Raw genomic sequence first — 17374 nt, 5'->3', positions numbered from 1 at the left:
TAATAAAACAAATTGTTCCTCTAACATTTAGCTGATGAAATACATGGTAATTAAAAGAGATATAATAAAAATTAAAAGGTAATTTAAGACAGTCACAAATCATTTAGTAGTGCTGTATTAGTACTATGACACAGGCAGCTTTTTCTATTGTTACAGGCCGTTAGTTTAGGGGAGGCTACTGTATTGATTCCATTAAATATGAGCATATTCAAGTATATAGTTAAGTTACTTTCATGTAGTACAAGTATAGAAAAGTGAAATTTAGATTTAAAAAGTCTTCTGCTTCTGATTCCTAATGAGCTGAATGCTGTCACTTCAGCTGTGTGCCTAGACTGAGGAAAGAACAGAAAAAGAGAAAAGTGCCTAATTAGAATATACTGCATTTCCCCAGTATTCTTTTCTTGCCACGAGTTAACTCATAAAGGGACAATTCTCAGAAAACCACGCTGACACCTCTGCACAGGTCTAACACGATGCAGAGGAAACAACAAAACCCAGAGTTCACTTTACCAGAAATCTTGACACAAAAAGCGAGCAATGCAACTTGACAGGATGACTCGTGAGCTTGAAACGCAACACAAGGACACACAAATTGAGGAGCAGTGACTTTTGGCTTGAGTAAGTGGTAAGCACATTAACAGTTCATTTTTTAAATTTTTAGTTGCTGTTTACCAGGCTTTCTTAATCTGTCTCACCTCCTACACGTGTAAACACAGTGTGTGTGTGTGTGTGTGTGTGTGTGTATGTGTGTGTGTGTGTATAAACAATGTCAGCCACGGAAGTGAGGGTCGGCATGGGTGGTTCTGCATGTTGCTAGTCAGAGAGTAAAGGTTGGCGATGTGGTTTAAAAGAGAGCAGGTTAATATGATTATGGTCAGAATAGGAAGAAGGTTGTGATATTCATAGACAGACGAGCATTTTCTCTAAGCATCAGCTGACAGCTGTCAGAAAATAGTTTTTAAGTTTGTAATAGCAGCAGTTTGTTACAGTAGCCTCTCAAACATTACTCACTAAATGATGATTGTATCTGAAAAGTTTAGCTTAAAGGGCAGGAAAGTTCAGTTATATCTCTGAATTCCCCCACATTTACACATGAAGGTTTTTCAAGTTATTTCCTATTATTTGAGGGTTTAGAGCGTAGGATAAGGAGTTCAGTCATTGTATCAATCATACCAAGGAGGAGAAACATTTTATCTCTGCTTTTGTATTTTGAAGATTTATAAATGGAAGTTTTTTACAAACACTTAGAAGAAATGAAGGGAAGATCCAGTACAAGACCATAAGAAAACTGAATCAGGATTCAAAGGATGTCACTGTTGATAAATTAAGTAAGTAGTAAATGTATCTTTAGCTTTGAATATAAGCCACTTTGACTTCATGTTAAGAAGATATTACAATAGATCTTAATTGAGAAATTCAATTTAAAATCAAGAATTTGCTCGAATACGAGGTGGCTCTATATATCTAGTAATGCGACTGGAAAGGTTTTTGACAAGAGAAGCTAAATTAACCAATAAAGGGAGTTTGAGACCGATGGAGGATTCTTTTGTTATGTGTTGTTGTCAATCTTTAATTTATTGATGGATGTTGATTTAATGATTCATGAAGTTTGGGTGGTTACTTTAGAAGAGCAGACTTATACAACATTTATATCAGATCATCTAATAGACCACATTTATAGTATTGGGGGAACTCCCAACCTGCCCACCAGACAAGACAGTGCTTGTCTTCATATGGTTTTATTTGGGAATGTCTTCATTTAGCTTGGACTTTATCAGGAACTGGAATAAGTCACTTTTGCACAATTAACAAAAAAGCTTTACCCCAATTTTGAAAAGAAGGTCAAATTGTAGGATATGGAATACATAAATGTAATATAATCGTCATTATAACTTGTGTGTAATTTATATAATTAATTTTTTGATGTTTGACTTCTAGTGATTTTAATGAGGATAATTCATCTATTTATTTAATTGTTTAGTTTAGTTTAGTAGTTTAGTTATTCAAAGTTTAGTTGATGGTATTGTGTCACTTGACTCTAACTTTTCCCTCTTTACATCAAAGCCCGCAATAGAAATAGGTTTTGGACTTTATTTTGTTGTTCTTGATATGTTTTACTACTGTGTTAAACTAAAGTAATCCCCTGCTGTTCCCTCTCTCACAGCAGTATGAACATGTCTGACTACGTGACGGATGACTATGATAATTATACCACCTGTGAGCAGGATCCAATTCCAGAGCTGCCTGATGGATCCATGGTCTTGCAGGTTCTTTACTGCGTGCTGTTTGGTCTAGGGCTGCTAGGTATGTTCAAAAATGACTGAATCTTAAAGAAAAAAAGGAAATATGTATCACTGTCTTCACACATTTGAATGCACATTTGCATTTCAGGCATTGAGCTGAAAGTGATTCATGCAACAGTTAGATATGTGCAATAGTTCTGTTTTTCGATTTGTCACTGGAAATAATAAAAAACCCCAAATAATAACTAATAATTTATTTCACAGGTAACATCACAGTTCTCTGGGTTCTCCTCCGATACATAAAGCTGAGAAGTATGACGGATGTATGCCTCCTCAACCTGGCCATGTCTGACCTTCTACTGGCTGCATCTCTGCCACTCTGGGCCTACAATCACCAGAACCTTGTATCATGCAAACTGATGACAGGGGTCTATCAGGTGAACAGACTTTGGGTACTTACTATTTAGAAAGCAGAATTCATAAACAGGTGCAGATTACTAATTATCCATTAAAAACACTTCCTTTACATTTACACTATGATGTTTTATATGTGGTAATTTTGTTAAGCTATGAAAAGTCAGTGAGTTCACAAAACATGAATACAAAGTTGTGCGAGTAATTCTCCTTTCTTCTTTGTGAGGGATTACTGCCAATAATATGTATTTACTGCAAGGTTCAAATTTGAATAAATGTTACTGCAAATACAGTATAACAAGGCTGTTTATGTATTTCTACTGTATGTAACACTACATGTTTTCTATGATATGGCAGTTGTCCTCAGATATTGTGTAAAACAGCTGCTGTTTTTCATCGGCTGCATGAAGAACATCACTGAGGCCAGGAAAGCTTGACAAATGTCACTTTAAGTTACATCCTGCTCTGACTTTGCTTCCTCCTCTGCTTCTCCGAACAGTTGGGTTTCTACAGCGGAACTTTGTTCGTGACCTTGATGAGTGTGGACCGCTACATGGCCATCGTCCATGCTGTATCAGCCATGCGAGCCAGGACACTTCGCTATGGGATCATAGCTAGCGTCATAATCTGGGCTATAGCTGTCATCATGGCAATCCCCCAGGTGATTTTTGCATCCTTGGAGATGGATGATGAAGACTTCCAGTGCCAACCGCTGTACCCAGAGGAAAGGCAGCTGTTTTGGAAGTTGCAGCGAAACTTCAGTGAGAACACAGTCGGCCTTTTTGTGTGCCTCCCCATCATGGTTTTCTGCTATGTGAAAATCCTCATTGTGCTGTCCAAGGCCAGGAACTCCAAAAGGGACAAAGCTATAAAGCTGATATTTACCATAGTATGTGTATTTGTGGTTTGCTGGGTCCCCTACAATGTCATGATTTTCCTTCAGACACTGCAGCTGTTTGAAGTCCTGGACACCTGCGTGGCTTCAAAAACCATCAGCTCTGCGTTGGGCTTTGCTGAGATCATCGCACTGTCTCACTGCTGTGTAAATCCAGTCATCTATGCATTTGTAGGGGAGAAGTTTAGGAAGTCACTGGGCAAAGCGCTGGCTAGATACCTCTGCTGGAGTTACCAGAGCAGAGGGCCTTTCAGCCACAGAGACACCACAGAGAAAGAGACTTCCAATACACCTGTAAGATCAGATTACTAAAAAATTGTAACACTTGGTTTCTGTGTGCTGGTGGTTGGTGGATGTGTGCTTGCAATGTTTTTTTTTTTCTCACTGAAATACAGAGACTGCAAAGATGGCAGTGTGTGTTATGCGGGTAGGTGTTGCTTCTAAGAAGTGTAAAATGGCACTCGGGCTATTCGCAGTAATGTGAATGTGTATAGAATTTGATGAATCATATATTCAAATCATGTAATACTCAGTATATTTGTGACTTGTAAAACTATATTGTTTTTGTAGAGATAAATAAAGAAAATAAAACTTGACTGTTCTTTCCTTATTCTGTTTATAGCAGAAGAAAAAGAAACTTTCAGTCCTTTGATCTGTGCGTTTAAAGCATTGCTCTGGTGTGCGTGTGCTCAAGTTAGTGTGTGCCTTATTGAAGCAAAATGTCACAAGCTAAGCCTCTTCACATAGCAGTGCATTGGCACCCATGACCTTAAGGGGACTAAAACATTTCAGGCAGTCATTCTGGGTAATTATTTGACAAGAACCATACAGAGCAGAATCCCTGTGTCATATAACAATAACTTACTGACTAACGCGCCAGTGATTGTTCATCTGGGCCGTCAATTCGGCTCCCCGACTGAATCAAAATGATGCATGAAAATGTTAAGATCTGTTAAATGCAACAGTCATATCTCAGTTTGCCCTTCAGATATTAGTCAGAACCTTTCCCTACACAGAGAAAGTAATTTGCTTTCTATACACTGTTGCTGTTCTGAGACAAATGTTAGTCTAAACTGCATTGATGGCTATGTCAGCAGTATCACTTCTTCCATGCAATGTAAGCACAATCTGCACAAAGAGCCCTGCAAGCTTCCAGTTGTGCCTGCAGATGTTTTTAACTTGCATATTCAAAACTTTACATGTAGGGACTTGTGGTTCATAGTACCCGCAGACACTGTGGGCCCTCATGTGATCACTTCTCGAATTCTCAGGAAGTATGAAACCATATTTCTGTCAAATGCAAAGCCACAAGCCCCCCCAAATTACTTTGGTTAGGGGATGGGAGTTCTTTTGAAAAGGTTTGCACACCTCGCACATCTTCTTGTTCATGGTAAGTAAACCATTTGTCACTTCACCTGTATCGTTCATAATCAAACTAGATGTACAGCTGATCGTTTGATTGTTTGATTTGGCCGACCACCTCAGCATCTTGTCATCCAGAATCCACCAAGATCAGCTATCTACTAGCCAGTGCTTGCAGGTAAAGTTTTTGTTTTTTCCTTTTTTTCCACTTCCATATGCACAATGTTTTTACGTAACATACATGTGTGTATATTGTATATACATTACACTGCTGCATACTGCATAACTGGCAGCTTGTAACAATACAAACACATTAACATTTTAACTAGTGCTACTTCAACTACTGCTAATGCAAACAGAATGGTCAGCAATGATTAGGTGTACAATTGTTATAACACGCTAACTTAGCTCTAGCTCTGAGTCATTGTACCTGTGAAGTCATAATCAGTCATTATCAAATACAAAAAGAGGCTCAGTTGTGGTTATGAGGTTAATACACAATACAATTCAATGATAAGAAGTCAGCGGACTGGGACAGAGTGTTCTACACTTTATCCTACTGATGATTTTTAAAGACACTGATGATTACATGTAATAATTATTATATGTTTTTAAAGGAGCTTGTTAAGAAAGAAGGAAAAGACCTCTGTTAAGTTTCCAGTATCTGGATAGTTTTAAGTATTTGGATTATATTACTCACAGGTTCAAGTCCTTTGCTCCATCTTACTGTCTTACTATGGGTCTATGGGGAAAAAGTCTCATCCCATTGCATAATGTATTTTATTTGTCAAAAACTGTTTTTTAGAAAAAAAATATTCATGATATCTTGGTTATTAGTCAGTTCTACAACCAATGAAAAATTATCTCTTTCTTTCACAACTCACAAACGCATTTGATGGACAGCAACAGTACTGAGACAACCATCTATGGTCATAAAATAGCTTCCCCATTCTTTACTTCATGAAATTGTCCAGTAACAGTAGTAATTCTACCTAGCTCCAGACTATAGCTGAAAATAAAAAAAAAATTGCTTAAAGCAGTGGGATGACCCAACATCATATCATCATCATCCATCATCAGTGAACCCTTTATCCAGAGTCATCTACTGAATACAGTTTCAAACTCTTCAACACTGAACAGTATCAGCTTAGTACATCATCTGATAACTTTTAAACATGTTCAAATTTGAAAAGACAGACTGTTTCAGTCTGAAACAGATGCTCAGAACGCCCAGATCTCAGCCAAAACCAATGAAATATAAAATAAAAATACACCAGCTTTCAGAGGAAAAAAAAATTGATTCATAGTAAGTGATCAGGATCTACCCAAAATTGAATGGGTTCCTACTTCCCCCAAGTTCAGTGCAAATCTATTCAGTGCTTTTTGTGTAATCCTGCTGACAAATAAAAAAACATGGGTGAAGACATAATGTCCTTATAAGCAACCTGCAGGTTTCTTCCGCTGTGGCCACTGTGCAGAATGTTTTTACTCTTTGGAGACCAAGTACACCATAAACGCCTTCATGTGCTGCACCGGTGATGCTGTGTGTGCACTGAAACGTCATTGTGGTTTGGTAAATGCTGGCCAAACTAAACCAGCTTCAGCTACTTGGTAATGTGTCCACAAAACTGCATGTACACAAACATTGTCTATGCAACTGCAAAACTTTATGTACAGGCTAACCAGGCCTCTGCAGTCATTAAAATTGCTATAAATTGAGGTGATGGCAATCAACATCACAGAGAGGCATATTGCTTATTAACAATGTTGAGCCTCTGGCCTTGATGAAAAACTTTTGCTACTACTGACTCTTGATGAAACTTTTAGATATTTATGTCTGGTGTGCAATTATACTAAACTTATACATACTGTACTACAACACTTTAATATGAATTTGTCTCCACCATTTTAATAAAAACCTAAAAAACCTCATAAGAAACTTTAAGCACTTTAAGCTGCATCAAAGTTGCAGGGAAAAAACTGGACAAGAGTGTGCACAGCTGTTTCCCTTTTTATAAAATAGGTCATATGATCACATTTTTTATATTCCCTGACAGCTGATCATGGCTACAACTGTCTCTACTGTCACTGATTTGAGCAGCAGTGAAAATCCACCTACAACTGCATCAGGGTAAGATTAAAACTACAGTTGACACACATACTTCCACTAATTTGTTCATTATGTTGCTAAGATTCCACTCTTCTGTCTCTTTGTAAATCTCTGAGCTTTTCAGTCCAGTATTTCAGTGTTTTTTGCCATAACATCTATTTTGCTGACATGTTCTCCTGAATTGGGCTGCAAGATGACAACTGCCTTAATCTTGCTGTGTTACATTTGTTTGACAGTGCAGCTTATCATGGTGAAAAGGTTTTATTTTGAAGGTTTAATGGAGCTTCCCACAGCTGCAGTATGGAAAGCCAAGTCTCACTTTCCCTGCCGATCAATGTTTATAAGTGCCGTTGTGCACACCGCTCCATGATCCTGCTTAGTATGACCTCTGATTAGTATGCATGCGATTGCTATGCTGTACGGTGACTTCACAATGCAACTACAGTGTCAGTGTGTGTCTGTTTACACCGGTGAAATATAAAGAAATAAAGTTGCAATGTATTTTCTCAATTTATTAATGGACACTCCTCCTACTCCTCCCACATCCCATGATCCTTTGTGCCAGTAAACATATTCTTCAGAATGGCTCTTTCAAACAGCAGCTCTTGCTACAGTTTTCTCTTCACAATTCATATTTATTGTAGTAAACGCTGTAGTTTTTGTCATTTAACTAGAAATTTAAACTCCTACTATTAATGTTATTGACAGACCTTATTTTTTCATGTATCAAAAAGTTATGGTGACCTGCATTTGAATGAGTTTTCTTAAATTGCTATGCATTAAGCTCTCAGGGCTTATGCTCTGTTTAGTAAGACTGAAGAAGATCCAATAAAAATCTGAAATACTGAATACCGGGGATTTCCAAATAATAATTTTTTCTTTGTCGGTTTTGATTTTTCTACCCAGCACTACTATATCATGCATGAAGCTCTCAGGGCCACCGTACACATGTAAAAGAGGTGGACAAAGTACACAGCTCTGTTACTTGAGTCAAAGTATGGATCCTCCTGGTCAAATATTGCTCAAATACAAGTGAAAGTTGTTCAGTTGAATTTTTAGTCAAGTTAAAGTACAGCCGTGGCCAAAAGTTTTGAGAATGACACAAATATTAATTTTCACAAATACTGCTGCCTCAGTTTTTATGATGGCAATTTGCATATACTCCAGAATGTTATGAAGAGTGATCAGATGAATTGCAATTAATTGCAAAGTCCCTCTTTGCCATGAAAATGAACTTAATCCCAAAAAAAACATTTCCACTGCATTTCAGCCCTGCCACAAAAGGACCAGCTGACATCATGTCAGTGATTCTCTCGTAAACACAGGTGAGAGTGTTGACAAGGACAAGGCTGGAGATCACTCTGTCATGCTGATTGAGTTAGAATAACAGACTGGAAGCTTTAAAAGGAGGGTGGTGCTTGAAATCATTGTTCTTCCTCTGTTAACCATGGTTACCTGCAAGGAAACACGTGCAGTCATCATTGCTTTACACGAAAAGGACCTCACAGGCAAGGGTATTGCTGCTAGTAAGATTGCACCTAAATCAACCATTTATCGGATCATCAAGAACTTCAAGGAGAGAGGTTCAATTGTTGTGAAGACGGCTTCAGGGTGCCGAAGAAAGTCCAGCAAGCACCAGAACCATCACCAAAAGTTGATTCAGCTGTGGGATCGGGGCACCACCAGTGCAGAGCTTGCTGAGAATTGGCAGCAGGCAGGTGTGAGTGCATCGGTACGCACAGTGAGGCGAAGACTTTTGGAGGATGGCGTGGTGTCAAGAAGGGCAGCAAAGAAGCCACTTCTCTCCAGGAAAAACATCAGGGACAGACTGATATTCTGGAAAAGGTACAGGAATTGGACTGCTGAGGACTGGGGTAAAATCATTTTCTCTGATGAATCCCCTTTCCAACTGTTTGGTGCATCCGGAAAAAAGCTTGTCCGGAGAAGAAAAGGTGAGCACCACCATCAGTCCTGTGTCATGCCAACAGTAAAGCATCCTGATACCATCCATGTGTGGGGTTGCTTCTCAGCCAAGGGAGTGGGCTCACTCACAATTCTGCCTAAGAACACAGCCATGATTAAAGAATGGTACCAAAACATCCCCCGAGAGCAACTTCTCCCAACCATCCAAGAACAGTTCGGTGACAAACAATGCCTTTTCCAGCACGATGGAGCACCTTGCTCTAAGGCAAAAGTGATAACTGAATTTCTTGGGGAACAAAACATCAAAATTATAGGTCCATGGCCAGGAAACTCCCCAGACCTCAATCCCATTGAGAACTTGTGGTCAATCTTTAAGAGGCGGGTGGACAAACAAAAACCCACAAATTCTGACAAACTCCAAGCATTGATTATGCAAGAATGGGCTGCCATCAGTCAGGATGTGGCCCAGAAGTTGATTGACAGCATGCCAGGGCGAATTGCAGAGGTCTTGAAAAACACTGCAAATATTGATTCTTTCCATAAACTTAGTGTATTTTTCAATAAAAGTCTTTGACACTTATGAAATGCTTGTAATTATACTTCAGTATACCATAGTAACATCTGACAAAAAGATCTAAAAACACTGAAGCAGCAAACTTTGTGACAACCAATACTTGTGTCATTCTCAAAACTTTTGGCCACGCCTGTACTGGAGTACTTGATTTTAAAAATACTTAAGTATTCAAAAGTAATTCTTTTATCACCACATTGTTGTATTGTGGCACATTTACAGAACCTAATGACTCTGAAACAACCTACCGACTGGCTGTAGAACCTGTAGAATAAAGAGCTGGTAGAATACGATACATTGATATGGACATAAGTCATTGAACCAAACACAGCATAAAACTGCAGCATCTACAAGCTGTCTGTTTAAAGTTTATCTGGAATTAAACAAAATCTCAACATGCCTTCTCAAGTTGGATGGTGAATTTTTTTTAGGCAGTGATGAAATTTGGTCGTGGTAAAAACAGCAAACATTTAAAACAAAAGGAAGCGTTCTTTATTTAAAAATGTCAAACATGTACTTAAGATAAGACCATGATGCTTTGGTGAAGAATATTCAGCCGCATCTTTATCTAACCTAGGACACTGACAAGTCCAAACTGAGCTGTTCAAACATGCAGCACAACATAACTGACAGTGTTGGAGTTGACTGCGATTGTCTATCACACTGACTAAAGGCTCGGCTTCAAAGTAATGAGCACTTCATAGAAATATAGTGGAGTCAAAGGTATATTTCTTTAAAAAAAAAAAAAAAACTCAAGTAAAGAACAGATACTTGAAAAAAATATACTTAAGTAAAGTACTCGAGTAAATGTACTTCATTTCTGCACAGTAAGACCTACTGCTTAAAACTTAATGCTCTGCAGTACCTTACATCTGGAATTAAAGACCACAAGGATTTTCAGTTATGTTCAAGAAGTACATTTTGCATCCCATCAATAAATGTCTTCATTTACTGATCACAAAGGTTGTCTAGTTATTAAGGACAAATGAAGATTAAGTTTCAACATTGACAGTATTTGACACAGGTATAGTTACACATACATGGATGGCCATTATGAAAATATAACTGTATTGCTTTAAAACTCCCTCAGCTAGTATATTTTTTTATGCACCTGAATATGTATTGCTTTCCTTCGTCATATATCTGTCCACGTTGTTGCAAGTAATATCTCAGTAAGACTGTCAGAAGTCGTCCAGTAACAGCCAAGTGCAGTCATTACAGCTTTTCCAACCCATATTCACTGTGGAGCTGGATGTTAGTCAGCTGCTCTTTTCAAGCAGCTCCTATATTATGTCATAACAGGAGTGTAGTAGGAGTGTCCATTAATGAAGCTGTGTCAAAAAAAAACAACAACTTTGTTTTATATTCTACTGGCATAAAACAGACAGGCATCGTAGACGTTGTACAGGACGCCGTTCACATCCTCCAGTGCATTGTGCAGCGTTCACAAACACTGATCAGAGATCGCCCCATTTGCACTGGTGTTTAGAAACATTGAACAATGAATAATGACCTTATCAGCTTTCCATACTATGGTGCACAGAAGTATAGATTTTGTCATATATATTTAGCAAGATTTATGAAGATCCAATAAAAATGATCTGTAATACTTAATTCATGTATCTTTTTTCTTTGTTGGTTTTGATTTTTATACCCAGCTCTTCTATATCACTTTCCACTGAGTACTATTATTATGACATTGATGAAGACTTCGGGATGTGTGTGTATGAGCGTCATGGGGCCAGATTTCTTCCAGCCCTCTACACCATCTTCTTCCTCCTGGGCCTTCTTGGAAACTCTCTGGTCATCTGGGTCATCGCCTGTGGGGTGCGACTCCGCAGTATGACTGACGTGTGCCTTCTAAACTTAGCCATCGCTGACCTTCTCTTGGTGTGTTCCCTTCCCTTCCTAGCCCACCAAGCCAGGGACCAGTGGCAGTTTGGGGATGCTATGTGCAAGGTGGTCCTAGGCATTTATCATATTGTTTTTTATTGTGGGATATTTTTCATCAGTCTAATGAGCATTGACCGGTACTTGGCTATAGTTCATGCTGTTTACGCTATGAGAGCACGGACACGGTCCTTTGGACTGATTGCAGCTGCTGTTACATGGGTGGCTGGATTTTTGGCTTCTTTCCCTGACCTGATCTTTCTCAAACAGCAGACTAGTAGTAATGCATCTCAGTTCTGCTTCCCTGCATCTCCCAACTTTGATTTGAAAGATAACAGTTCTTTCAACCCCCACTTCTGGGCGGTCTTTAGCCTTTTTAAAATGAACATTTTGGGTCTATTTGTCCCTGTTTTCATCATGGGTTTCTGCTACTCACAGATTGTCTGGAGACTGCTGTACAGCCAGTCATCCAAGAAACAGGCCATCCGTTTAGTTTTAATAGTGGTAGCTGTTTTCTTCTGCTGCTGGGTCCCCTACAATGTTGCATCGTTCTTCAAAGCACTGGAACTACTGCAAATCTATACAAAATGTGAAAGCAGCAAAGTCATCAGATTGACTTTACAAGTGACAGAGGCTATTGCCTACTCTCACAGCTGCCTTAACCCTATCCTGTATGTGTTTGTTGGGGAGAAGTTCAGGAGGCACCTGCTGAGGTTGATAAACAGGACTCCCTGCAGACTGTGTCAGGTGATCAAGGCCTGCTTACCTCAGGACAGGATACTCGGGTCAGTCTACTCACAAACCACCAGCCTGGATGAGAGAAACAGTGCTGTGATTAGTGCGGTGTGATATACGTTTTCCTGTTACTTCTATCTTCATCATCTTCACAATGACAGCATCGCTTGTGAAGTCAAAAGAAGTCTGACTAATATTCACTTTTTGTAGGCTATTATATATAGAAGGAAATGTGGTATATGGAAATGAGTACACTTTGCGGTCATTGTTATAGGTCTAAACATGTAGCCAATACACCGACCAAATTAAAAAAAACTCTTCTCATCTAAAATGTGCATTATAGGCTACGTCACAGCCTGTTACCTCTTTAATTTCCTATAGCTAATGAAGTCTTGGAAGAAAACAATATAATAGTGCATGGACAGATTTATTTTCCTTTTTTTTTTTTTCTGGCCAAGATTGTTCTTTAGAAAGTAAAGGTTGCAGACACCTGGGTTAAAGAAGTAGGAATTAGTCAGTGGTGGATCTTTAACAATACAGGAAAGTAAATATGACTGTGTATCAGTTTTTTGGACACAAGTCTGATCTTATGGTCTTATGATGTTGTAAATAGAATGTAAGCACAGTAAGTATGTACATTTACATATTTTTATATAATATTATAAGTTCCGTGGAATACATACGAATGTATAATGGAATTGTACTGTAAATATAGTTTAGAATACTTGACAGTCTTTGTTGAATAAAGGAGGAAACAGATTGGATCTGCAACAAAAAAAACAAGCCAGAGTCTAATCAATTTAGATACTGACTATTACCTTGCATTCAGTTAAGGGGAAATGGCATGCTGAAAGTGAAACAAATATTATAATATTATACTTTTATTTACACGTAATGACCACTCTCACATATACTTCAGTTTTGTGTGTACCAAAACTGTTGCAGAGCAAAAAGTCCCTGATGCATCTGGCAATGTTAGTATTGCAAATTTCAAAGCATCTGCTGCAGCAGGTTTGCACTTAACCTCAACCTACAGAAAACCACCACCTGAAAGGGGAAGTGCGTAAGCTGTCAGCTAAACCTTTGCAGTCATTGCTGAACTTTAGGTTGGTTACTCTACTTGTGTTTTTCACATTTAATGAAGATATTGATAGATATCCTGACATTTAGAGCCAAGTGGGTCAAGGTCCATAAACACCAGATCTTACATTTTTCATAATGCAGTCCCCTCCCTGACCCATGTCTTTAAAAGCCCATTTTGTAATCCAGGCTTCCTGTCATTAAAACGTAACACCTCAAAGCCCATGCTGAGACATCATTATGATATCATCACGTTGTATTCAACTAAGCTCATTTAGAAGGGTGTGCGGTAGTCGAGTAGCTGTGATGTATAAGCCTACCATTTAACCACAACATCCCCATTTCTGTCCCTGCATTTCCTGTCTGTAGCTTTACTTTTGCTTTGAGAGGACACTCTGCTATTGGCCTTGACTGATAAAACAACTGATGTGTCAAATCAATGGAGACCCCCTTTAACAGCATGTGTTTGAGGCAGGGTTTTCATTCTCAGAAATAAACTATGATACACACACGCTGAAAATAGAGTGAAGAGTGTTATTACCAATAATAAAAACCTGAGTTAGTCTGCAGAGCAACTGAGTATAAGTCACCTCATACTACTGAACACTGCTATTACTCAGTACTTTTTGACAGTTTTTATTTCCCTCACAGAATAACTGTGCAGTAAGGTAAAGTACGGTAAAGCAGCATGTTTTCTTGGTTGAAGTATTTTCAATTATCTTTTACTGAATTACATCATATGGAATTTCCATCATCTGTATCATGGTGTGTCTCATGAGATATTATTTTGTACAATGTTTTTGTTTCCATTTTAGTTTATTCTATTCTGAACAGAAGCATATTGTGAGAATTTTCTGTTTATGTGTTTGTCACAGCAACCATGAATATCCCAAAACAAGCAGATATTTTTTTAATGTTGATGTCATGTTAAATATGTATGTACCATAATTCCCTTCTTCAATAAAACTGTATTATGGAAATAGTCCAAAAGTTCAATCAAGTCTGTTTTTTTTGTTTGTTTGTTTGTTTTTCTCTCTATGCTGAAATGTTCCGGTTGTATTTCTTCCCTTCTCCTTATACTTTTGCCCCTTTGGAACTTGGTCATCTTGGTTTTTCTTGACACGGCCATGAGTGAGAAAGGAGCAGTGATCATCGTCTTATGACACCCACTTCTGGGAAATCTTGTGACCTGCCTCATTTTTGCGTATGTGCTTGTGATGGCTCAACATCAAAAGATGAACTGAGACAGACTGTGAACCTGGAGTAATTTCTCCCTCAAACAGCACATGTGCAAACATTCGTGTCCTGGGGCCTGTTAGTAAAAGACGTTATCTTAGCAGAAGGAGTCCTCTTAAATAGCAGCAAAAGTTGCTAAGTAGGAGTTTCCTCTTAAGAGCTATTATCAAAGCTGCTGACAATAATTTGCATTGAAATGCTGAGAAGCAGAGAGGAGGGGCTGACCCTGCTAAGACTGAAATCATGTTTCACGAGCAGTTTTGCCGAGGAACTAGTCACATGTAAGGGGATTACACAATTGAATTACAGAACGAATGTAACTGTAATCTGTTGCAGTTATTGAGAAAAAATTTTTAATTAAACTACAGTTATCAAAATGTTGGTGATCACATCAATGTATTCTTTTCTGTAAAAATTGCTAACTACATTTTAACAGTGTAATTAGTAATCAGTAACCTATTACATTTCAGAAGTAACTTTCCCGACACTGTTCACTGGTAAAGCACCATGTCCAGTGATTGATGTTTAAAGTTGCGCTGACAACAAAAGTTATGTTTAGAAGTCACATGTTGAGCACATGCTCATTTACAGTAACAAATGTATTATGAATCCAGCATTGTTTACATCCATGGTTACTACTGCGCAGTCTACTTCTTCTTTCCTGCCTGTGCTGGTGCTCTGCTGCACATCTTGGCTGCCACCTGCTGAGCAGTGGAATGTGAGTGATAAATAAGGATCCAACAGCTCCATAAACTGCCATAGCTCTAAAACGCAACAGGGACCCTGTATTATACAGGAGTGCCACAAACAAAATCAGACCTTAGATGTAATTTCAAATATTTGAGATATTTTGTAAACCGTCATAGATTTCATGCACAAAACAAAATATTGAGATTGAGCCAGATCTGCATGTGATTTTTTTTTTTTTTTTTTACATTTTTTAATGTAGTGCCTATTTCAAATGGAAAACCAGCTATGGCCATGATGCCAGTCTTTATTTATCTTAATCAGTTGGTACTCTTAATATACTGTCAAACAAATTTGGGTCTGAAGAGTAGTGCTGGTGATTGTTTTAAGTTGAAGTAGAGATACTTATAAATACTTAGCAGTGCATCTTTTCTTAAACATCAGCCCTGCAACACTATGAAGGGATACAACTGCCTGCAAATACATTATGCTGATGACACTGTTGTATACACACATGCAAAAATAGCTGAGTTCACATTATCAAATCATGACTTAGTCTGGACACAGGCAAGATAAAAGGTAAAAGCATTGTCCAGCCCCATAATGTTGACATTTTCATGTCTTCATTCATTGTTACTTAACTTCGTAGTTGCTATCATTTTTACAATATGGTGGACAGTGCCGTGAGTGCCGAAGTGAAGGCTGTGTGTGAGGATTGCAACCTGGCTTACCGGCTTCTGCAGGACAACATCCGACGATTGGAGATGGAAATCCCAGACAAAGATAAGATTATTGACAGCTTTATGTCGGTCGCTTTAGCTCATTCCAAGCACATCTGGTGCAGGCGTCTCTCGCTGCCCCGGTGGCGCTGTCGCCCTCTTCCCAGCTACTGCAGGCCGCAGTCCCGGTCACTCGTTACCAAACCGGCCCAGCCTTCGGATGACACTATCCTGGTCTGAGAAAGTCCGTAACCGCCGTAATAATCCTGGTGAAGCAACATCCCGATCTTGTGTGGAACTATTGAACCGCTCCGCTGCTCTCCCTGACGAGGCCCCTTCCCACCAGTCCGAGGGCGCTACGATCTCCCTCTCACAGGACTTCACCTCAGCATCTCCACCACCTGTGGACGTCACTCAGGTGATCACAAGCCCCTGACAAGCTCCTCTTCCTCATCTGGCCGCAGGCTGTGATCCGGAGAAGTCCCGGGGGCCTTTTTCCTTCAGAGACAGCGGGGAATCCCTCTGCAGTGATGGATGCCGATGCTTCGATACTACAGCCGGCTCCCGCGCACACACAACTTCCCCAGGGCCACTCTTCCGCCTCCGCACTGATTACCGGCGACTCCACAATCAGGAATGTGTGTTTCCTTAATGGAGTCACTCACTGTTTCCCCGATGCCGCGGTTTCAGCAGACTTCTTGGCCTTCATACTTGGCTGCAGTTCGCCTGTAGAATTCACAACGTGGCTCTCATCGACAACTTCAACTTGTTCTGGAACCACTGGCCTCTTAAACAAACATGGCTCGAGGATGCTGAATGCAAATATGCAGCACATGGTGCTGTCTTACCCATGTGACTGACTGTTGACATGTCACACTTGCCGCTCGGGAACGCCCTCTTCGCTTGGGGTCCCTGCCCACTTTACTGAATGGCACACTAACACACATTACTGTCCTCCCACCTCTGCATCACGACCACGGTCTCTCCCCTACAAGACCGTTGCCAGTACCTTCAGCCCTTTTAATATCAATGTATGTGACAATCCGGAGGGCCACATCATCCCTGTTATAATCAATAATCATTCACGGGAATTAACTGCATTGGGAGGGGTGAACTTCCTAAATATTTGATTGTTAGATTAGACAGATTGTTAATCCTGGGTGATTTTAATATCCATGTGTGCTGCCCAAGCAAAACTATGGCAAACTAATTCAAACACATCCTGGACTCTTTTGGCCTTCTCCAGGATGTAACCCATGTACTAGGGCATGCTACACTTGACCTTATTATGTCATACTACCTCAATATCGACAAACTCAGCATTGAAAAGCCATGCTTAAACGACTTGGTTTTATTACCACCCTATCTGGTTCTCGGCTTAGTACCAAAACATCTGGCTACTACTCTCACCATATAAATTCTTTTACTGCACTTCACTTTGCCGAAGCATATCAAAGAAACACCATCACAACCTCCATGTTTTCTACTGCAGAGCCTACTCTGGGTCCA

The 17374-nt window shown here is 39.4% G+C and overlaps 2 protein-coding genes across 4 annotated transcripts; both read left to right on the top strand.

Annotated features, from left to right (window-relative positions):
• The first annotated feature begins 485 nt into the window (after positions 1-485).
• Positions 486-4148, top strand: si:cabz01093077.1 (C-C chemokine receptor type 2). Of its 3 annotated transcripts, none has more exons than XM_056381167.1 (4): positions 486-625; positions 2165-2304; positions 2508-2680; positions 3157-4148. In XM_056381167.1, exons 2-4 carry the CDS (start codon positions 2169-2171, stop codon positions 3862-3864), a joined length of 1017 nt encoding a protein of 338 aa, XP_056237142.1. In that variant the 5' UTR covers positions 486-625; positions 2165-2168; the 3' UTR covers positions 3865-4148. The 3 variants fall into 3 exon arrangements, with proteins under 3 accessions (XP_056237142.1, XP_056237144.1, XP_056237143.1); XM_056381169.1 differs by having other exon boundaries at positions 488-618; XM_056381168.1 differs by lacking the exon at positions 486-625 and adding an exon at positions 680-1328.
• A 393-nt stretch (positions 4149-4541) lies between these two features.
• Positions 4542-14219, top strand: cabz01093075.1. Its single transcript, XM_056379640.1, has 4 exons — positions 4542-4942; positions 5038-5092; positions 6972-7045; positions 11177-14219. The coding sequence occupies exons 3-4, from the start codon at positions 6978-6980 to the stop codon at positions 12255-12257; spliced, it is 1149 nt and encodes a 382-aa protein (XP_056235615.1). The 5' UTR covers positions 4542-4942; positions 5038-5092; positions 6972-6977; the 3' UTR covers positions 12258-14219.
• Positions 14220-17374: the final 3155 nt, after the last annotated feature.

This window comes from Seriola aureovittata, chromosome 7 (assembly GCF_021018895.1).
Source record: "Seriola aureovittata isolate HTS-2021-v1 ecotype China chromosome 7, ASM2101889v1, whole genome shotgun sequence".
In the NCBI taxonomy this organism is placed as follows: Eukaryota; Metazoa; Chordata; class Actinopteri; order Carangiformes; family Carangidae; genus Seriola; species Seriola aureovittata.
Note: the sequence above shows the minus strand (reverse complement) of the source record. Positions and strands in the feature narration are given on the sequence as shown.

Excerpts from the sequence above, each read along its gene's own strand:
- si:cabz01093077.1 (XM_056381167.1), top strand. The coding sequence starts at position 2,169 with ATGAACATGTCTGACTACGTGACGGATGACTATGATAATTATACCACC. Across the intron at positions 2,305-2,507 it reads GTTTGGTCTAGGGCTGCTAG|GTAACATCACAGTTCTCTGG; the intron begins GTATGTTCAAAA and ends TTTATTTCACAG. Across the intron at positions 2,681-3,156 it reads TGATGACAGGGGTCTATCAG|TTGGGTTTCTACAGCGGAAC; the intron begins GTGAACAGACTT and ends TTCTCCGAACAG.
- cabz01093075.1 (XM_056379640.1), top strand. The coding sequence starts at position 6,978 with ATGGCTACAACTGTCTCTACTGTCACTGATTTGAGCAGCAGTGAAAAT. Across the intron at positions 7,046-11,176 it reads CCACCTACAACTGCATCAGG|CTCTTCTATATCACTTTCCA; the intron begins GTAAGATTAAAA and ends TTTTATACCCAG.